This window comes from Maylandia zebra, unplaced genomic scaffold (assembly GCF_041146795.1).
Source record: "Maylandia zebra isolate NMK-2024a unplaced genomic scaffold, Mzebra_GT3a scaffold02, whole genome shotgun sequence".
Taxonomy (NCBI): Eukaryota; Metazoa; Chordata; class Actinopteri; order Cichliformes; family Cichlidae; genus Maylandia; species Maylandia zebra.
In genome coordinates this window covers 2,639,683-2,662,345 of record NW_027490032.1, presented here as the reverse complement: position 1 = coordinate 2,662,345, position 22,663 = coordinate 2,639,683, and the positions used below count along the sequence as shown (strand labels likewise).

Below are 22,663 nucleotides of genomic sequence, written 5' to 3'. Positions count from 1 at the left end.
GATTGGTGATGATTTTTTATAACTTAGGATTTGATAAGATCATATAGTTGACGGTGCATGCCAGAGCACCATGAAGTCCAAGGAATTACAGTATTAATTATGTAGACTGCTGAGACAGAACTGTATCTAGGAAAAAAATCTGGGGAAGAGTAAAGAAATTTCTGCAGCACTGAAAGACCCAGAGAGTACAGCAGTTGCCATCATCTGTGAATAGAAGAAGTCTGGAAGGATTCTTCCTAGAGCTGGCTGCCAAACCAATCAGAATCAGAATCAGAATCAGAATGGGTTTATTGCCAGATGTTGAGGTTTACAACATTAGGAAATTGCTGCGGTGCTTCAGTGCAAACAATAAGAATTAAAGTGCTATGTAGAAAGAAAGATATGTGCATGAGATATACATGAGATATATACATGAGAATAAGAATTATGAGTGCTACGTAGAAAGATATATACATGAGTGTGAGCAATGGTAGAAGATGAGCTGAGTGTAGGTGACCAAGAATCCAATGGTCACTCTGACAGAGCTCCAGCCTTGCTCTATGGAGAGAAAAGAGATTTCCAGAAGGACAACTATTTCTGAAGCTCTCCACCAACAAGGCCTGTATGGTAGAGTGGTCAGATGGAAGCCACACCTCAGGAAAAGACACATGATAGCCTGTCTACAGTTTGTCAAAAGGGAACTGAATGACTTGCAAAAGATATCAAGGGAGTGGTTTTGGGACCAATCTGTGAATGTCCTTTTTTAAAAAAAAAAATCTATATATATCATTAATCATTTATTTATCCAGGTAAAATCTCACTGAGATTCAGTGGCTGTGCACTAATGCTCTCAATTAACCTGGTGGAACTTAAGAGGTCCGGCAAGGAATGATAGGAGAAAGGGCCTAAAAACATAGCTGTACCAAGTTTAAAGCATCATACTCAAAAATACTAGAGGCTGTAAGTGCTGCCATTTCACTGCAGGTAACAAACTGCACTCCAGGTAAAATTTAATACATCTGTCATAGATTATCACCAAACACATTTCCTTATTCATCATCCCTTATTATTACAGTACATTGCATTGCAAATATAAAACATAAGTAGTAACATCACTGACAGTTTTGTTGGGAGTGATTATGTCAAAATGTTCCTGTAGAGATGGAAATCTACCTTTTATGCCAGACTGCATGGATGAAGAAGCAGTTCATTAAATTTCCAATCTCTGTCACTATCAAATACACAAAACACCAACGATACACCACGAGCAGTGAGAGGATTCGCTCTGGTTTATATCTGGTAATAAATATCTTCTCAAAAAAGCAAAGTAGTATTGCAACATGGCATTTGGGTCTTCTAACTAAAATAGGAAATTAGGAACATAACTAGTGCCATCATAGCCAGACCTGGCCCACATCTGGTTGACATACACTTTGCCATGACACCAGACAGTGAGAAGTGCCAGCTTGATGCCGGATTTGGGCCAGACCTGTTTTCTATGAAGCTGGGCAACATAAACCAAACCACAATCGGGCCAGATGTGACATGCCATCACATAAACGGTTTATCTACACCAGGCCTTGCCCATATATGGATGACATATCACTTATCATGCCAGAAGTCAGCCAGCAGTGCTGGCTTGACACCAGATCCAGGCCAGACCTGTGGGTTAATATCCAAACATGCATATGGTAGTGTCTGGGTTATAGTAAGGGTTCATGGGCAGGTTGGCCAATGAGGATGCAGCCTTTTGTTAGCCCTGAGCCAAATATTTGAAACATGTTGCTAGCATCAAAAATCAAAAAATAACTTTTCAACAATCAGAGACATTTCCGGTTTGAACATTTGATCTGCTGACTTTGAACTGTTTTCATTAAACATCAGATTGAAGTGATTTCAGGTCATTTCATTCTGTTTGTTGTTATTGTTTTTTCTTTGTTTTCTTGACAGTGGGAACACATTGAGGCCACCTACAGGGCAGGTGGGGGACAGCAGGGACCTGAAATCATATGAGAAGTTAGTGAGTGAGAAGTGGAAAAAATTGACTTAAGATGGCTCTAAGTGCTAAAAGTTGTTCTCAAACAGAAGATAAATCCACTGATTCTTTGTAAAGTTCATCTGATGCTCACATGAATCCTATGAAGGAAACTTTACTTCACTGAATGTTTCTTCAACGCTCATTTCAACATGTTGAAGCCATGAATGATCCACTCTCAGTCTGCACTGAGAGTGGATCATTCATGACATCTAAGGTGTGTCGTGTGACATGTTCAGTATTGTCACACATGTCTAGATTGTCCCTGATATCATAACTGCTCAAACGCTTATCTTGTTTTATCTCTGTTGTGGCCAGTACTATCCTCTATGCTGTTACATGCTGGGGCAGCAGATTGAGGCCAGTAATGTTGTGGGGATCGCGCTGGACTCCCTTATAGTGGTGTCTGAGAGGCAGATGTTGTCCAAGATAAAGACAATGTTGGATAATACCTCCCACCCACTCCAGCACCACTGAACGACACAGGAAATCATTCTTGCCCACGGCCATCACCCTGTACAACTCCTCCATCTAACACACTTTAAACACTGCAATAGTTACACGCTGTTTGCACACGCTCTTTTCTACTCAACAGTCAGAGTGTTTCTCCAACAGGAGGACTTTCTTTACACTCACCTCATCACAGACACACTGACGAACCAGGAGATCTGAACCAAAACCCAGGATAGAGAGTTTCAGTGAATGTGGTGTTGAAGGTGTGGAGGTGGATCAGAGTGTCAGAGGAGACTCTGTAGAAGGACAGAGTGCCAGCAGGACAGTCCACATACACCGCTACTCTGTTAGAGACAGAGTAGGACGAGGAGGTGATGGGTTTTTCTGTCTTATTTTGCCTGACAGAACGAGGACGATCATCAGAGCAGATGAGACTCCAGGACTGATCATTCCATCCAAACAAACAGTCAGTACTGTCTCCTTTCCTTCTGATTTTTCTGGAACTCACTGATATCTCAACGTCTCCTGTCCACTCGACCTCCCAGTAAGAGCGACCAGTCAGACCATCTCTACACAGCAGCTGTTCATAAACATCAAATCTGTCTGGATGATCAGGATATGACTGAACCTCCTCAGCATGTGTCACCTTCCTGTTGTTGTCAGACAGTTTGAGGTTTGTGTGTACTGTGTTTGTGTCGATTGTGAGTTGACAGAAATCTGATGGAGAGAACAAACACAATCCAGCTGCAGTTATTGATCCATCATCTGTTCATTGATTGACACTTTGATGACTCCTGACACCAGAGATGTGAATGAGTGATGTGACAATTTGAAGATGGTTGAATGTGTGCTGCTTTGTTTTCATGAATCACATTAAAAACACACTTACACTTCCTCAGACCAGGTCTCAACCATCGGACTCCAGCAGGCTCCACCCTGAAAGGAGGAGGAGGGTCAGACCAGCACAGTCTCTTTCAGCATGAACACATGGACATTACATGGCTGTCATACACACACTGTTAGACACTGATAAAGGAGCAGTTCAACACTGTGGTCTTTTCCTGTTTCATATGTTAGGCTATGCCCTCTCTAATTTTGGTAATTCCACGCCAGTGGAAACTAGGGCAGGGCCATATCATACCATTCACGGTAATACCGGTATAACATTGGGCAACAATAAGAAAATGAAATATCGCAACAGAATATGGGTAAAACGCGCATGCCTTTGTTTTCATACGCACATTTCGGAAAAAGCATGGCGGCGACAGAGAATTAGGAGAGCGAAAGCGGATCATTGAATGAAACAGATGAACCAGAATTGGTTTGTAAAAATGCTGCAACTTCAGTGGTGTGGAACTGGTTTGGCTTTCGTCCGTCAGATACACAACAAAGCACTATTTTTGGTGGAGCATGCTAGTGTAACCCGTTCAAGTGTTACACCTGTTGTTGCTGCATTGTGTTCTGGCGTGAAAGTAAGAGGCAGGAGACAGTACTGGGTCTTTGGCTCTTTACTGCACATCTGCAACACAGAAATATGTGTCTGATCTGTGTGTGTCACGCACCTGCCAGTACACCTCTCCCCCGGCCATGCTGAAAGGAGCTGTGACCGGGGCACAAATGCACGCGCCTACGTCACCACGCAGCGCGCACACACACGAACGCACACAGACTCAGATCACACAGGTAGGAGACCGAGATGCAAAAATGACATATTTAATCCAAAAAAAATGTGTTTTGGGTGAAATTCACAAGTATTTAACACATATGTTACACTAGCGGGCCGTTGTTATTACCGTGTTTTTAGGAAAATATGGCACACTTAAAATCAATCCCTTGATTTTTCTGAAAATCGACAGAGCCCCTTATAATCCCGTGTGCCTTATGTATGAATTCTGGTTGTGTTTACTGACCTCGAAACGATTTTATGTCATACATGGCGCTCGAAAATCTGTCAAATATTTTAGTGCGACTTTGCTAAGCTACGAACTCGCACCGCTTGATGGATTGTCAGAGCATTACAGCTATCGTAGGCAGGAGCCTCGCGGAGTGATACGTACTGTGCTTCAACATAATATTACTGTATTGTGTGTGTGTAACCTCTTTTTAAGTTTTGTGGATATTATACATGGTTATGCTGAGGATATGTCGGCCAATTTCCACTGGAAATGCCTTGTAGTTAAACTGTCAGCAAGGAATTTTCATTTGCACTGTTATTTTTTTATATAACTTTAAAGCACATAAAAAACAGCCGCTTGTTTAAGTGAAAATACATTGATGGGGTTTTTTGCAATAATAAAGTTGTGGAGTTGTAAAGTATTTTGTCTAGCATCAATTATATCGTCAGTTATATCGTTATTGCAAATTTTCAAATGTATATCGTGATAAATATTTTTGGTCATATCGCCCTGCTCTAGTGGAAACCCAAACAACGTCCATGTCACCTCTACTTGCAGCCCACATAATGATGTGATGAAATATTTTTTTTAATTATTATTCAAAAATTATAATTAATTAGCTGGCTGCCGGCGGAGCTCACGGGCGCGTCACTGCAACTCCCCCTGGCTTCTGCTCCGCGGCTGCTGAATGAGCCCTCATCTGGGACTCTCCTCAGCTCTTACTGGGACAGTGGCGCAGCTGCCCCTCTGTGGGTCTTCCTTGGTCTCTTGTGTTCTGGGGGCCTCTGGATGTCTGGAGTTTTGATCTCCTCCATACCTGCTTGATACCATAAAGGACAGGGCTGTGGCTCCCCACACTCCCTAGCAGATCATTACATGGAGAAACCTTTGGAATGCAAGCATGCTGATCCACACAGGTATGCACACAGGTGTACACATGGGTATTCACAGACGCGGACTAAAGCTTTCTTGGCTGCTGCCTCAAAGCACACTGTGCGCTGTCTATCTTGCATGCTGAACAATATCGTCTATTATTTAGTAACTATTGATATCTATGACTAGCTAGTTTATTGTGATGGTGCTTTTTTTTCTATTATTATGTTGCTCTTTGTTGTTTGCTGTCTCCTCTGTTTTTTTGTTTTTTGTTTTTTCTCCATACAGGTGACCCAGGAGTTTTTTTTTTGCTGTTTGTTTTCTCTCTTCCCCCCCTTCTCACCGTCTCTTCTCCCCTTTGGTTTTCTTTCTTTCTTTCTCTCCCTCTCTTTCTTTCATTCTTTCCCCCTGTCCTATCCCACAGTTATGTCTGTCCCGTTTGTAACTGAAAATAAAATAAATTCATAATTATAATAAAGGTCAACCAAATGGACCAATATGGCAAGGCCATGATGATCCACTTGGTAAAATAAATCCGCTTGGCATCTTTCTTGGCCTCAAGACAACAATTCTGATGGCTATAGATCCAAACGGGACACAAAAAAAAAAAAAAAAAAAAAAAAAAATTATAATTAACACTACATAGCATAGCATAGAATGTATGAAGCATGTAAAAATAATAATAACCACTGCAGCCAAAAAGAGTGCCTGACGAGCCCAGTCATAAGTAAGCTATTAAGACTCGACTGTACACTGTGTTCGTGTTTTCCTCCAAAACAACAAGTTCCACTGGAGCAGCCTTTCAACGCCTCTCTCTAGACAACACAGTAAAGCTAGTTTTTATGGCTACGACCCTGACACGGAAGCCTATATATTACCCAGAGGTCCCTGTACTATGGTTCGGAGCCGGGGACATGTTTTATATACGCGCAATCTCTAATAATCGGCTGTAGTTAAACCTTTACTTAAAAAGCCATCCCTAGTCTCAGCTGTCTTAGCTAATTATAGGCCAATCTCCAACTTTCCTTTCATATCAAAAATCCTTGAAAGAGTAGTTGTCAAACAGCTAACAGATCATCTGCAGAGGAATGGTTTATTTGAAGAGTTTCAGTCAGGTTTCAGAGCTCATCACAGCACAGAAACAGCTTTAGTGAAAGTTACAAATGATTTTCTTATGGCCTCTGACAGTGGACTCATCTCTGTGCTTGTCCTGCTAAACCTTAGTGCAGCATTCGATACTGTTGACCATAATATCCTATTAGAGCGATTAGAACATGCTGTAGGCATTACAGGTACTGTAATGTATCAGATCTATTTAATAGACTCCAATTTGTACATGTAAATGGAGAGTCCTCTTCACACACTGAGGTTAATTATGGAGTTCCACAGGGTTCAGTGCTAGGACCAATTCTGTTTACATTATACATGCTTCCCTTAGGCAGCATCATTAGAAGACATTGCATAAATTTTCACTGCTATGCAGATGACACCCAGCTTTATCTATCTATGAAGCCAGATAACACACACCAATTGACTATGTGCACGTTAGCATATGCTACTTCCGGTGCGGAAACTCCTGTGGGGAGCTTTGTTTCCGGTGTCCTATTCGCGACTGGTTTACGGTCCAAAACAAGTTAAGCAAGTGAATGAATCAAGCGGCGATTTACATTTCTATAGATGTTTTGGGCATTTACCCAATATATCTGTAAATGATGTTCATCGACTTGTGATATTTTTCCCTGCGCCTCAGGGCAAAAGAGAAAATGGATTCAAATGTTATATTTCTCAGCTGTCCCTCATTTATCGCAGGTGTTATGTTCTAACAATAACCAGCGATAGGTGAAATCAAGTAGCCAATTTTATTTTTTGACGGTGCAAAACATTTCGTGGACATCGTGGATATACAGTACTGCACTTCAGAGTCACACTACTAGCGATCGATGCAGCGATTCTGTACTGTACAGGAGAGACGTCACGGAGGAGATTGTCTGCAGCGTATCAGGACGCAGGACACAATGTGACGTAAAAAAAAGCATGCAAACTTGCACTAAAAAATCTGCGAAACAGCGAGGTGAAAGGTGAACCGCGTTATTGCGAGGGACCGCTGTAATTTTTAAGGTAAGTCACAACATACCCTTCATACATACTAATGTATAGAAACCATTACCAGCAATCATTCATTTTTTGTGTGGCTTTTTTCACGGTTTGTTAACATGCTGTGTAGGTGTGTACTTGACTAGCTGATCTCGACATAACGGGGGAAACATCTGGTTTGACTATTCTTCACCTGTAGTTTGAATGCTGAACATTTGCCTGTTTAAATCATAAGACCAGTCACTATACAGAGATGTGCTTCTGAATGTGGATGATGTGTCTTCTGCTGCAGTAATGCAGTTCTGCTTGTGTTGAGTGATGTAAACAACTGATCGATCTAAACTCTTTAAACTCAAAATTGATCATTAGATTTTTTTTTTATGACACAACAGTGGTGAGTGTTCCCACCTTCTCCTCTTTGTAACTTAACGCGATCTTTCCGTTTTCGAGTTTTGGACATGATTTTGGAGTATATCTTCGGAGTAGCGATTGACCGCAAAGTAAAGCTACCGGAAATGTACAACCCCACATCCGGTCTCAAAGCAGGAAGTTAGCATTTTCTCATGCACATGGTTAATTAGTTAAACTGCAGGAATGTCTTAAAGACATAAAGACCTGGATGGCCGCTAACTTTCTGCTTCTTAATTCAGATAAAACTGAGGTTATTGTACTCGGCCCTGAAAATCTTAGAAATATGGTATCTAACCAGATTCTTACCCTGGATGGCATTACCTTGGCCTCCAGTAATGCTGTGAGGAACCTTGGAGTTATTTTTGACCAGGACATGTCCTTCAACGCACATATTAAACAAATATGTAAGACTGCGTTCTTCCATTTGCGCAACATCTCTAAAGTTAGAATTATCCTGTCTCAGAGTGACGCTGAAAAACTAGTTCATGCATTTATTACTTCCAGGCTGGACTACTGTAATTCATTATTATCAGGATGTCCAAAAAACTCACTGAAAAGCCTTCAACTGATCCAAAATGCTGCAGCAAGAGTCCTGACAGGGACTAGAAAGAGAGAGCATATTTCTCCTGTTTTGGCTTCCCGTCATTGGCTTCCTGTTAAATCCAGAACTGAATTCAAAATCCTGCTCCTCACATACAAGGTCTTAAATAATCAGGCCCCATCTTATCTTAATGTCCTTGTAGTACATAGGGTGATATGGGATCACCCCCAGGGATCAATAAAGTATTCTGATTCTGATAGTGCACTTCGCTCTCGCTCTGCAGGCCTACTTGTTGTTCCTAGAGTATTTAAAAGTAGAATGGGAGGGAGGGCCTTCAGTTTTCAGGCCCCTCTTCTGTGGAACCAGCTTCCAGTTTGGATTTGGGAGAAAGACACTATCTCTACTTTTAAGATTAGGCTTAAAACTTTCCTTTTTGCTAAAGCATATAGTTAGGGCTGGACCAGGTGACCCTGAATCCTCCCTTAGTTATGCTGCAATAGATGTAGGCTGCCGGGGGATTCCCATGATGCATTGAGTTTTTCCTTTCCAGTCACCTTTCTCACTCACTATTTGTTAACAGACCTCTGCATTGAATCATATATGTTATTAATCTCTGTCTCTCTTCCACAGCATGTCTTTATCCTGTTTTCCTTCTCTCACCCCAACCGGTCGCAGCAGATGGCCCCGCCCCTCCCTGAGCCTGGCTCTGCCAGAGGTTTCTTCCTGTTAAAAGGGAGTTTTTCTTTCCCACTGTCGCCAAAGTGCTGCTCATAGCACTTTGTCATATGATTGTTGGGGTTTTGTATTTTGTATTATTGTAGTGTCTACCTTACAATACAAAGCACCTTGAGGTGACTGTTGTTGTGATTTGGCGCTATATAAATAAAATTGAATTGAATTGTTCCCACCTTGTGTTTCCCGATTTTGTAGTTTTTCCTTTTGGCTATTTAAGGCTTATTTTCATCACTTCCTCACCTGGAATTATTTTTTAAATCCTCAGCATTTAATTCAGAGCATTTTACAATCAGGCTCCTGTGTATGTAGTCCATCTCCACCATCACTCTTTATCTCACTCCCTCTGTGTTTCATAAACCTGCATAAGGTCATCAAACAAGTTAATTATCTTAATTAAATTTACAATAACACTTATCATTATCCTGTTCTTTTTAGGTTCAACTAGAGTTAGCTTTATTAACACTTTACAAATGATTCATTTTTCAACTTTTGGTCAAGCTAGGTAAACAACTTCCCCTGCTTCCAGTCATTTTACGAAGCTAGGCTGACCTCGTCAGAGAAATGCTTCTGTAGGGAGATTAATCTAATTTGAATCAGGTCGAACAGAAGACGATTTTTCTTAAAAATGACTGAACTAGTATAAACATGCAGATATCTCTGCAAATTGTGAATATGTGAAGAGAAAAAGACAGTTATCGTTGGTGAAAAATGTCTCCTTGTAAACTCCCCTACATTAATATCTTAATCATTCAGATAGATTAGTGTTTCTGTTCCTGAAAATTTTTCTTCAGTGTTATTATTCATGTTACATCCATATGAAAACAAACAAAGAGTGACGGACACAGGAAATGTTTCCAGCTCTTCCACCTCTATCAGACATTCTCTCAATACCTCAGAGTGTCCAGTCTCCAGCGTGGAGCCTTCCGTCCAGCCGAAAAGAGCTTCATTTCGGAGTTTCCTGGATGATTGTAGCTCAGGTCCAGCTCTCTCAGATAGGAGGGGTTGGAGCTCAGAGCTGTGGCCAGAGAAGTACAGCCTTCCTCTGTGATCAGGCAGCCTGACAGACTGCAGACACACAAAACAATCTATCTTTGAACACTTCATAGGAGGGAAGGATGTGAAAGATGAAGACTAAAACTAAATGGTGGTTGCTGTAGCTCAGGTGGCAGAGCAGGTCAGCCACTAATCAGAAGGTCGGTGGTTTGATCCCAGGCTGCCTCCTGGCTGCATGCCAAGTATCCTTGGGCAAGATACTAACCCCATGTTTGCCTACTGGTGGTGGTCAGAGGGCCCGGTGGCGCCAGTGTCCGGCAGCCTCGCTCTGTCAGTGCGCCCCAGGGTGGCTGTGGCTACAACGTAGCTTGCCATCACCAGTGTGTGTGAATGGGTGAATGACTGAATGTAGTGTAAAGCGCTTTGGGGTCCTTAGGGACTAGAAAAGTGCTATACAAATGCAGGCCATTAACCATTTTAAAGGATCCATAATGCTCATAGAATGTCTTGTCACGTGGCAGCTTGCAACAAAAAAAAAAAAGTCACATCTGCTGGAGCACACTGCTGTTTTTGTTTGGCTTGGTGAAGCTTTACAGACAGTTCAGAGTCTTATTAGACTCTAACAAAGGGAAACTAAAATATCTGACAATTCTATAAGCGTTGGTAATTCATTTGGTAATGCAATACTGAGTGGAAGTGATTTAATCCTGACCTGAGAGTTTCTAGTTTACAGTATGGACTTTTCACTCCAGCAGACAGAACATTCACTCCTGAGTCATGTAGGTTGTTATCACTTAGATCCAGCACTCTTAGACTGCAGGGCTGGGAGCTAAGAATTGAAGACAGACTTTCACAGCTTTTCTTTGTGAGGTTACAGCCAATCAGTCTAGAAATAGAGAGCAAAAGACCAAAAATGGGTTAAAGTGAATTGATAGAGTACTAAGGAGTTGGGAGTTTTATAATAATAATAATCTTTCATATCTAGCTGGAATTGTTATTCCTTTATTTCAAACACATCATAACTGCGGCAATTTAAAGTGATTAATAAATAAAGACAAATAATAAAATACAAATGATGAAACTGATCATTAGTAACTATGATTTTTTTTAAAAAAATAATAATAATTTCATTTGATAAAAAATAAACAGTCCTTGATTTGACCTCAAAGTTTCCAGTGCACAATGTGGACTCTGTAGTCCAACAGAAAGAAGCATCACTCCTGAATCCTGCAGGTTGTTGTTGTTTGCATCCAGCTCTCTCAAACTAGATGACTGGGAGCTGAGGACTGAGGACAGAGCTTCACAGCTTCTCTCTGAGAGGTTACAGGCACTCAGTCTAAAAAATGAACACAAAAACAAAAACAATGAAATTAAAGTGTATTGGTGGTGCAATGATGACTTATTAGATTTGATAATAGTTACTATTATTTCAGGACAGGCTTGAATTATTACTTCTTTATTTTAAACACAGAAATGTGTTAATTTAGTATTTAGAACTTGTGAAAAATACAAAACTACACCAACGGATTGCTGATGGTGACCATTATTTGCTGTGCTTTTTATAAAACAGGAAATTATATAATTTGATGAAAAATAAAAAAATTATTTGATCTGACCTCAGAGTTTGCAGCATACAACTTGGATTTAGCAATGCAGCTAACAGAAGCTTCACTCCTGAATCCTGGAGGTTGTTGTTATTCAGGTCCAGCACTCTCATGCTAGAGAACGGAGAGCTAAGAACCGAGGACAGATATTCACAGCTTTTCTCTGAGAGGGAACAGCCACCCAGTCTTGAAAAATAAAGAAAACAAAAAGACTGGATGCAAAATGTACCAATAGTTCAGTGAAAAAATTAGTACATTTAGCCATATTCATTGTCATTTCAGAGGCAGCAAGAATTGCGATCATCTAATTTTACACATTAGAAATTTGGCAATTTACTTGAAAGAGAAATAATACAAATTACTGAATTACAAAACCAAGTAGATTAATTTGACCTTTATTAGCTGAGTTTTAATTGTTTCATTATAATTTGATGAAAAATAACTATCCTTTTATCTGACCTCAGAGTTTCCAGTGTACAGTGTGGACTCTGTAGTCCAACAGACAGAAGCTTCACCCCCGAATCCTGCAGGTTGTTGTTGCTTGCATCCAGCTCTCTCAAACTAGACGACTGGGAGCTGAGGACTGAGGACAGAGCTTCACAGCTTTTCTCTGAGAGGAAACATTCACTAAACCTGGAAAACAAACAGTTAAAAAAAACAACTTCAAACAATTTTAATGTTTAACTTAAATAACAAAAACAAAATCTATTATGCAGTACAATTCATAGTTAAGTCGGGAACAAATAGAAAAATTGCTCAGATGAAACCAATGTAACGCTCTCAAATTACAACCACAAACTTATATGTTTTTTATCAAGATTTTCTGTTATAGACCAACACAAAGTTGCACATAATTGTGAAGCGGTACGAAAATGATACATGGTTTTCAAAATTTTAAGCAAATGAAAATCTGAAACCGTTAGCATACATTTGTATACATTTGTCTTGTTCTGGCCTCCTTAGACTGGCTTCCAACTGAATTTAGAATCTATTTTAAAATCCTTTTACTGTTTTTTAAATCCTTAATTGGTCTGGAGTCTGTATATTTGTCCGATCTGCTGAAGCACTATGTCCCCCCTCGTTTACTCTGGTCAGCTGAGCAGCTGTTGCTCTCAGTTCCTAAATCATGGCTGAATCTTAGAAGAGACCAAACAGTCTCGATTATGGCCTCAAAGCTTTGGAATGATATTTGTCTTCCTACTAGGCAATCTACATCAGTGGTAGTTTTTTAAGCTGGTTAACCTCCTAAGACCCAAACTCTTTGATGCCATGCATTTTTAATTTCTATTTGCTATTTGGGCTGATTGGGACCTGATGAATGTAAAAACAAAGAATTATCTTTTTACCTGATTTTGCTCTACAAGGGCATATATATCATATCGTATATCATATATCCACATGTGAGAACATTCATTTAAAATTTCGATAGAACAGTGGCTTGTGTGTGTTTGTCTGTGAATGACTTGGCCCTCAAACAATGATCAGGTGGCTCTTTAGTTTCAGTTTATTTAACTTCCACACAATATTTCCAGCTGACGTTTTCCATGACTGATCAGTTTTCCACTGAACCCACTCTCCATATTCCACAGCCCAATTGCCGGCATCACTAAAAGCGGAAATTTCATTAGTCTGATTACCTCCACCTGGACCTAAGCTTCCCTGGTACTGGCCCTTGAGCCCGCTGCACCACCTCATGCTGAAATCTGTTCCTTCTGCTCCCTGTGACTCTTCACCTGTTCCTGTTTGAAATTACAGTATTTTGCTGCAATAGGACATGGTCTCCAGCCACCTGTTTGGATATCTATGACAGTCTCTTTTATTTGTTTTTCATTTTCTCCATTCTCAGTTAGAGACTTGACGGAATTCTTCATCAATCACCCTTCTTCATAACTATCTGTGAAGCATCAGTTGATGTAATCTTTGAGTGTTTAATTCTGAGCTAAAATTCTGTTTTGTTTCCCGCGAACTCTCTGGTATCTGATGTAACCTACAGCATTTTCTTTTCTATCACTTAACTTTCCATCACTTCTGTCACTTACCTCACTTTCTCTTTGGATGTGTCCTTAAACAATTAATGGCTAAATAAAATAAAATAAAAACTCTCCAAAGAAGATTAATTCAAAATTCCTCCACAGTAATGTGAAAGCACCATTGCCAGTTTTCAAGAGTGCATGTTGGATTACTTTTTGCATACAGGGCCAACAAAGTTTTGATATATTTTATTAGGAAATAGAAGCCATCATAATTTAAAAAATGAATTTTGGATTTACTTGAGTAATTTTTGTCTAATATTGCAATGCGTTTAATGACGCAAAACATTTAAGTGTGAAAAATATACAAAAAAACAAACCAAAAATTTGTCTGCAACTGTTGACAATCATTCACTTCATTTTTTTAAGGTTAAGGTTGCACATGATTTTTCTTTTCAAGTTGAATTTAAGGGATGAAGGGAAAAAAAGCAAACCACATGACTCACAGAGCTTTGTTGGAGGCTTTGACCACTGGCAGCAGCCTCAGAAGAGCCTCCTCTGAAGCAGAGTATTTCTTCAGGTCAAACACATCCAGATCTTTTTCTGATGACAGTAAGATGAAGACCAGAGCTGACCACTGAGCAGGAGACAGTTCATCTGTGGAGAGACTTCCTGAACTAAGGGACTGTTGGATCTCCTCCACTAGAGAACGATCATTAAGTTCATTCAGACAGTGGAAGAGATTGATGCTCTTATCTGCACTCAGGTTCTCGCTGAGCTTCTTCTTGATGTACTGGTGTGTTTTCTGATTGGTCCGTGAGTTACTTCCTGTCTTTGGCAACAGGCCCCGTAGGAGAGTCTGATTGGTCTTAAGACAAAGACCCAGGAGGAAGCGGAGGAACAAGTCCAGCTGTCCATGTTGGCTCTGTAAGGCCTTGTCCACAGCACTCCGGTAGAAAGATTTAAAATTTCTTTTTTTCCCAAATAAATTAGACTTCTTGGAGGTTGTTTGTTGTTCTTCCAGCAGATTGATGCCAGAGTTGATGAAGGTCAGATGGACATGAAGAGCAGCCAGAAACTCCTGAACACTCAGATGGATGAAGCAGTACACCTTGTCCTGGTACAGTCCTTTCTCCTCTTTAAAGATCTGTGTGAACATTCCTGAGTACACTGAGGTTGCTCTGATATCGATGCCACAGTCTGTCAGGTCAGATTCATAGAAGATCAGGTTTCCTTTATGCAGCTGATCAAAAGCAAGTTTCCCCAGAGACTCAATCATCTTCCTGCTCTCTGGACTCCAGTGTGAATCTCTCTCAGCCCCTCCATCATACTTGACCTTCTTCACTTTGGCCTGAACCACCAGGAAGTGGATGTACATATCAGTCAGGGTCTTGGGCAGCTGTCCTCCCTCTCTGGTTTTCAGCACATCCTCCAGAACTGTAGCAGTGATCCAGCAGAAGACTGGGATGTGACACATGATGTGGAGGCTTCGTGATGTCTTGATGTGGGAGATGATCCTGCTGGCCTGCTCCTCATCTCTGAATCTCTTCCTGAAGTACTTCTCCTTCTGTGGGTCAGTGAAACCTCTGACCTCTGTCACAACGTCAACACACTGTGGAGGGATCTGATTGGCTGCTGCAGGTCGTGTGGTTATCCAGAGGTGAGCAGAGGGAAGCAGTTTCCCCCTGATGAGATTTATCAGCAGCACATCCACTGAGCTGGACTTTCTAGGGTCAGTCAAGATTGTAGTTTTGTGGAAGTCCAGAGGAAGTCGACACTCATCCAGACCATCAAAGATGAACAGAACCTGGAAGTCTTCAAATCTGCAGATTTCTGCTTCTTTGGTTTCAGTAAAGAAGTGATGAACAAGTTCCACCAAGCTGAACGTTTCCTCTTTCAGCGCATTCAGCTCTCTGAAAGTGAATGGAAATATAAACTGGATGTCCTTGTTGGCTTTGTCTTCAGCCCAATCGAGGGTGTATTTCTGTGTTAAGACTGTTTTCCCAATGCCAGCCACTCCCTTTGTCAGCACTGTTCTGATTGGTTCATCTTTTTCAAGTGAGGCTTTAAAGATGTCTTCCTGTCTGATTGTTCTTTCTGGTCTGTCTGGTTTCCTGGATGCTTTTTCAATCTGTCTGACCTCATGTTCATCATTGACCTCTGCAGTCCCTCCCTCTGTGATGTAGAGCTCTGTGTAGATCTGATTCAGAAGGGTTGGGTTTCCTGCTTTAGCGATGCCCTCAAACACACACTGGAACTTCTTCTTCAGCTCAGATTTAAGTTTACGATGACAAACTTCAGCAAGGCTTTCTGAATAAAGAAAGAATATCAGTTCATCTTTTACATAGTCCATATCAGAACTTGGTCTTTTTAAATACATGTTGGTTCATCTCTTGAAATTTTAGTTAATGTTAATGTTATAACCAGCAGCTTAAATCTTTAGAGAAATCATTTTACTTCTCTGCAGACGGTCAGCCAGGTCCTCCTGCTTCATTCTCCTCAGGAAGTCCACTGTGATCTTCACAAATGCCTCTCTGCTGCTCCTCTGCTCATCATCCTCCCTCTTACTCTCTAAGCATTCTGGGTAATCTGGACTCAGAACCTTCTGGATCTTCTGCAGCTCGTTCCTCACAAAAGTGATGATGTTGACCTCCAGCCGCTGGAACAGAATACTTTATGAATGACCTAATCAGTGTGATATTATTCTGTTATTATATGTTACCTTATATATGTAATCAAAGTAGTTGAATTAGAATACTGCTGTAGATCATATTATACCCTTTAAAATAGAGTGTGTGAGCTGTATGTAGTTTAGTTCTCATTATACTTTTGAGTTAACAGAACATATTCACATATTAGTTCATTAGATAAATGTGCATCACTCTGTATCCTTGATCTGCTGGGAATGTGTTACACTGTTTTCTTGACATGCTTAATTGTTGAATCATGAAGAGAAGGTTGTAAGCAGGAGACTCTGTGTCTAAAGACAGGGGAGATAGATAGACCACATTCCACACCCCCACCTTACAGAAAGCAGAGAAACAACTGCCGAGGTCATAACTTAGGCGCTGTAACAGAGAAAAAATGTGATGTTTTGGCTTTTACGACTAGCTGGGGGCCACTAGAGACTATAAAAAGCTGAGCAACCCGTCACCATTTTGAGACATGTGCCTGACCCTCTGGTAGCATCTCTCCCGTCCGGACGTTGTAATGCTCTTATTGTTGAATTGTATGGAAATAAATGATTGTTGATTGAGCATTTATACACCGAGTATTGTCCCTCCTTCAGCCCAAAGATTCAAAGAACTGCGTGTTTTCAACAACTTGGTGCCGTGTGACCCGGATCTTTGGTGTGCTGAGGAGGTGCAGATTTGACCTTTGGTGAGATCGTGAGGCGAGGTGAACAGAGGACCGGTCCAAAAATAAAAAGGTAAGCACAGCCTGTTGTATTATAAATACCAAATGTGCATATTGGGCTTTCCAAATTAATCTGTTCACTGAGTCACATGTATTTTCACAGTAAATTTGTCGGTGTCTGGTTTTTGGCGCAAGATACTAACAACATAAGTTGAGGCTGAATTCCAGTGTGTAAATAAACTGCTTCTACCGAGAAACTAATAAGACACTACGTTGAGCTAGTTGCAGTAAACTGCTTCTACCGAGAAACTAATAAGATACTACGTTGAGCTAGTTGCAGCCACTTTACCTTCCACATTTAATTTTGTCTAATACTGGCTTCTGTAGCAATAATACGTTAGAATTTCTTCTGAAGACGCGGCCATTAGTTCAGTACATTGAAGTCGAGGTTTGTTTATTTTGTTTATGGTGTCAGTGATGTCCTGGCTTTTGCCGGCTATGAAATAGAAGTTGATTTAAGGAAAAGCAGATGCTGGCTTCACGGTGCAGTTGGACGCTGGCAACGCGAGAGCGAAACACGTCCGTAGGTTTGGTTTATGATACGGCGTGTTCCGGTGGTGCGGCCGTGAAGTGCAGTAGTGGTTGGTGCTAATTTTAGTACATTAGATAGAGGTTTTGACGGTGGTTTGTGGCGTCAGTCGAGTATAAAGGGCTGCGGCCATAATACAAAGTAAAAATTTAAGTACAGAGCAACACCTGGTTTATGATGTCTGGTATAACTTCGGGGATGCAAGCATCACTTTTATGATGCGACTTTGCTCCGTTGTGGCGGTCATAATCGCAGAGAAAAGGGTATTTTGGTCTATGGTGCAGTGTGCTTTAAGAAGATCTAATAGTTGAGCTCAGAGGTTTCTGTGTAAAATTCCCGCTGAGGAAAAGTGTTGTGTGTGAGTGTCAAAGCGCGCTCTGGGTGAGAGAGTGTGTGTGAAGCTGCGAGGCGCGCTCTGGGTGCTGTCTTGTGGGTAAAGCGCGCACTGAGGGAGAGTGTGAGTGAGGCGCGCTCTGAGTGTGTTTTTATGTGGAGTGTGAAGCGTGAACACAGTGACAGTGACGGTTAATGTGTTTGATTAGGAGGACATTAGAGCAAATACACATTTTAGGATCAAAGGTTGATGCCTAGTGTACCTGTGGAACTTTGCCCTAGGAGTGGCGACCCTCCTGTCCGTGGACGCGTGGCCAGGACCGGCGTTGTCCGGGTGCCGAGGTGGTGACTTGGGGAGGTGAGGGCCCCCGCATAGCTACGGAAATAACACTGGGACGGCCGTGTAATCACGGGTTCACATTTATTTCCGGACTAGAACAAGACACATTTTGCGAACAAACGTTGAGTCTAGATTAGTAAAGAAATATAAAAAGGTTGAATTCCTCGTTTCAGTGGTTGAAATTGTTGTGTGCCTGTCCCCTGACGAGTGTGAAATTAAAATAAAGAGGGAATTTGGAGCCACATAGAGATAGACGGGCATAATTGGGTGTATTACTCTGTGGTGTAATAAAAATAAAAAGGAGAGATAGTAAGAGGTGTGCAGTGGAGAATTATGGAGGAGTACAGAGAGGAATGTGTTGGGAGACTGGCGTACAGTTTACGCTGTCAAGGTAGGCGTGTTGCCTGCTTATCTGTTTAACAGTGATGAAAATGAAATTAAATAAATCTCTTAGTGTGTTAATACAGGAAGCTGCGGACCTGGACCAACTGCCTCCACAAGCACAGCGGTCGAAGCAAAATTATAGGTAATGGGAACCACACCCAGCACGAATCAGCAGCTGTGAAAAAGACAGCAGCGAGGAGAGAATTAGAGGAGAAATTAAGAGAAGTTTTAACACATAAAATTGGGGCCAACGGACTTGTGGAGGTTGGGAAGGCGTCCGGAGCATCACAACAAAAAGGTGAAACAAAAACACACACAAGCAGAGAAATCTGAGAGAAAGGCTCCTTTTAAGGTAACGCCTAGTTTGAGAAAAGATAAAATTAACCTGCTTTTATACAAATGCACATACACGCAATGAAGAAACAGCTTACACTCATGAACACGTGAAGATTTTCCAGCAAGGTTAAAGAAAAATTAACATACTTAAATGATGAAGTCTATACATTACTGACAAAGAAACCCTCTGGGTTGCAGGACAACAATTTAACTAAAAAAAAAAAAAAAAAGGAACACTGGTCTAACCAACCAGGCAAGACACAACAAATTTAGTGGTTAAAAGATTCAAATTGTGACATGTTTTCTGTTGATTGATTAATAAAAGTGATTACTGAATGAAAGAAAGTTCCTTTTTGGGCTTTTAAACATGATCTTAAGAATTTTAACATATACCGGTGTTGTCCTGTCAACTTGGTGGGTTAGGAGTTGATTATATCGGGAGACAAAAAAACAAAAAAAAAGGGGGAGAGAAGGCTGACACAGGGCCTGGTCCCGGTGTGTCTCCCCTCTGAATAACACAGCCAACACAACAACATTTTCCTGTTCGTTTGTTTTTGTTTTTTGTTTTTTGTTTGTTTTTGTTTTGTTTTGTTTTTGTTTTTTCTATACATATTTAATTACAGGCTGCTTTGCCGGCCCTGAAAGCCGAGGCTGACTGGACTCCTGCTCTCCCCCATACGTGACACTGACCAAATGCTGCAACAGCTGGACCCACAACAACGACCTGAGAATGTCAACAGACCTGCAGGAATGTGATCTCATGCAGCCGAGACGGAGAGCACTAAACCTAAGGCCCGTTTCACTACACGGGGGAAAAATTCCCAGACTGCGTCAGCTGACAGAGCTGTGACGAGACGCCCGCCAAGCCCGAATGAAAAGTAAGGCCGAGCGAAAGAATGCTGACCTTGATAACTTTGCATTCACACTGTGCAGGACAGTGATGGACCAACACGGATGATCGGGTGGCGAAAAAGGGCGTGACCGAGACAGGAGGAGTAACTGAGGTCAGAAGGCACCTCAGAATGGACAAAAACACAGAAGAAGATGCAGGTTTCACCTGCGGTGAACATCGACACTGGAGAAAGGACTGCCCCAATTGGGGTCAGAACCAGGACGGACTGAATTTTGAGCAGCAGCAGCAGCAATGGTCGCAAACAAACTGAAAAGGAGGGGGGGCCAGGACCCCAGGGCATGCTTCAGGCCGTGGTTTACCCAGAACACCAGAACAGGAAAGTGATGAACACACACACACACACACACACACACACACACACACACACACACACACACACACACACACACACACACACGGGAATGATGATTCACTGAGAAGTGATGCACACACATACACATGCACACGCTTGTGAAATGAAGAGTGATCCACACACACACACACACACACACACACACACACACACACACACGCTGATGCAATGAAGAATGCTTTGCTTATGCTGATATGCAAAATGCTGCACACAAACATCCCAATGCATAATTTTTATGAGGAGCCATTGATTACCATTAAATACTTAGAATGTGTTATATGTCACCCAGAGGGCATTTATGTAGATTTTAGGAATAAGGTCTAAAAAAGTTTGGTTATGAAAACAATGTCTGTGCGTGATGTCTGTTTATGGCTCAAGGCCTTGACTGAATTCTTTGCTGTGCTTCACACAGCCCTGATGAGGAACAGTGGCACAGAGTGAAAATGATGAATTAATAGTGTAAGTTTTAGGTTGGAGTACGGCATTTTCTGTGATTGAGTTTTAATTCAAGGAGGAACAAAAGGTGTTACGGCACCTGAGCTTCTCATTCCCACACAATATTGTCCCGGCAGGAAGCAAAATGTTCCTGTGAATTTCTGGTTGATTGTTTGGTTTTGTTTAGCGCTAGCTTGATTTTATCAGTGAGCTTTGGCTTGTGTTCTTTCTCGTAAGCGAGAGAGGGATAGTTTTATGCAACGGGCCCTAGTTTGTGTTATTTTAGTAGTATTTTGTTGGTTATGTCTGTTTTCGTTTTTGTTACAGTGCACTGGAGAAAAAACATCTGAGAGGTGTGATCCACCGGTGGTGATATGTTGATATTTTGTGAGTTTATGATTTAACAATCAGCTCTTTAAACAAGGCCTGAAAGATTGAAATTTAAAGCGCTATAAAATATTATTACTGTAAACAGTTGCAAAGTGTGCTTCTCCATGATTGTAATTGGCTTGGGAGAAATTCACTTATAGGGAACACTGATCTAAAAGGATTGCACCGAGTCAATCCGGCCCAAAAAAACAACAAGGAATTGTTTTCCTTTAAAATGATGACGTCATCTTGCTGGTGATGGAGGCTCGAATAGGTTGCGCGGGAGACTCCATTATCAGCAACATCTGGTATGAATGTGTATGGAGGTATGCATGCGAATGGACTGTGATGGACTGACGACTAAAAGTTTTGACTGACTTGATACTGAGACAATGACTGCACCCACTTTAGGATTAGTAAATGCCAATAAACAATTCATAAACAATTCACCCAGCCGACAAGAGAAGGGTGGATGCTTCGCTTTGTTTTGTTTTGTTTTTTCAGGAGCAGGAGGATAAGAGAGACTGGAGGAGGAGACTCTAGCTTCACATAAGTATGAACTGCAGACTTAACACTGTGGTTGCTGATTTTGAGTTATCGATGTTTGCATTAAGAAAACTGTGCTATATTAGCTGTGTTTTGAGTAAGGTATCATGTTATATTATTGGGAATGCCAAATGCTACAGTGGAGATAACTATTGATATCACTCATGACTGGAACATGTTATTATTAACCACAGCAGGCCACTGTAAAAAAGTCAATTAAATTTTATAGAGGAAAATCGCCAAAATTGAACAATACCTATGAATGACTGGCCACATTCAGAATAGAGATATGCAATAATAAACATTGGTCCACGTGATTTAGGTTCTCACTTGAAATAGTAAGTTATTAAATGTAGAATATAATCGACAGGGACATTTGATAGGATGTGGTACTGAAAAAGAACAAGAGCAAAGTAAATAAAGAAAATATTGTGTTTAGTTTGGATAAATTCAAATTAAAATGTACCATTACACTCAGAGGATCAATATGAAATAAAACATATGCAAAATTTGTAGGAAGTACATGACTGATAACTGTTCTGTCCTGAGCGTTTGTTTCTAGAGCACCCACTTGACCACACCAACAGTTTCTCGCCACCGAGGAGGGGTACTTGCAAAAAAGAATAAAATAAAAATCTGAGTTTAACAAAACATTTTAAATGTAAATATCAAGCTTACCTTTCTTTTTCCATGAAATGTGCTTGTGGGCACGCCAGACATTTTGAAAAGGTGGGCAAAACAATTGGCAAGGCCACACCCCCACACATGTGATATAATTTTAAAGGTACTGTTGCCCTCTCTAAGAAACATCAGGAATTAGAGGAGTGGCAAGTAGAGTATGCGAGCTACAAGCAAAAACTAAAATGTGTACTACAGTGTGCAAAAATGAAATACTGGGTCATCAGGGGGAGCACACTCCCCCTCCTTGAAGAGCTCACCCACTCAACCCGCATCCCCAGAAAACAGCTAACCCCAGATAAGGCAGCGTGATGTATCCCGAGACAACAGGACTGGGACATCCAAATAAAGGTGTGAAACAATCACCTTCAAAAGGTTATCAATTCACTCCAACCAAAATTAGGACCACACGGTGCGGCAAGAGTTAATAGTTATTAGTCTCAACACC

The 22,663-nt window shown here is 41.1% G+C and overlaps 2 protein-coding genes across 2 annotated transcripts in view; both read right to left on the bottom strand.

Moving 5' to 3' along the window:
• LOC143415652 (programmed cell death 1 ligand 1-like) overlaps window positions 1-22,663 on the bottom strand; it is a 158,904-nt gene that overhangs the window by 119,042 nt on the left and 17,199 nt on the right. The window lies entirely within an intron of this gene.
• Window positions 271-22,663, bottom strand: part of LOC106676921 (uncharacterized) — a 30,094-nt gene continuing 7,701 nt past the window's right edge. The window contains exons 7-16 of the mRNA XM_076880974.1: window positions 16,041-16,242; window positions 14,090-15,893; window positions 12,073-12,246; window positions 11,626-11,799; window positions 11,172-11,345; window positions 10,722-10,895; window positions 9,908-10,081; window positions 3,357-3,403; window positions 2,651-3,184; window positions 271-1,978 (exon numbers count right to left, since the gene is read on the bottom strand). Of these exons, the coding sequence (XP_076737089.1) occupies window positions 2,655-3,184; window positions 3,357-3,403; window positions 9,908-10,081; window positions 10,722-10,895; window positions 11,172-11,345; window positions 11,626-11,799; window positions 12,073-12,246; window positions 14,090-15,893; window positions 16,041-16,242 (3,453 nt within the window). The 3' untranslated portion in view covers window positions 271-1,978; window positions 2,651-2,654. The remainder of the gene's footprint in view (window positions 1,979-2,650; window positions 3,185-3,356; window positions 3,404-9,907; window positions 10,082-10,721; window positions 10,896-11,171; window positions 11,346-11,625; window positions 11,800-12,072; window positions 12,247-14,089; window positions 15,894-16,040; window positions 16,243-22,663) is intronic.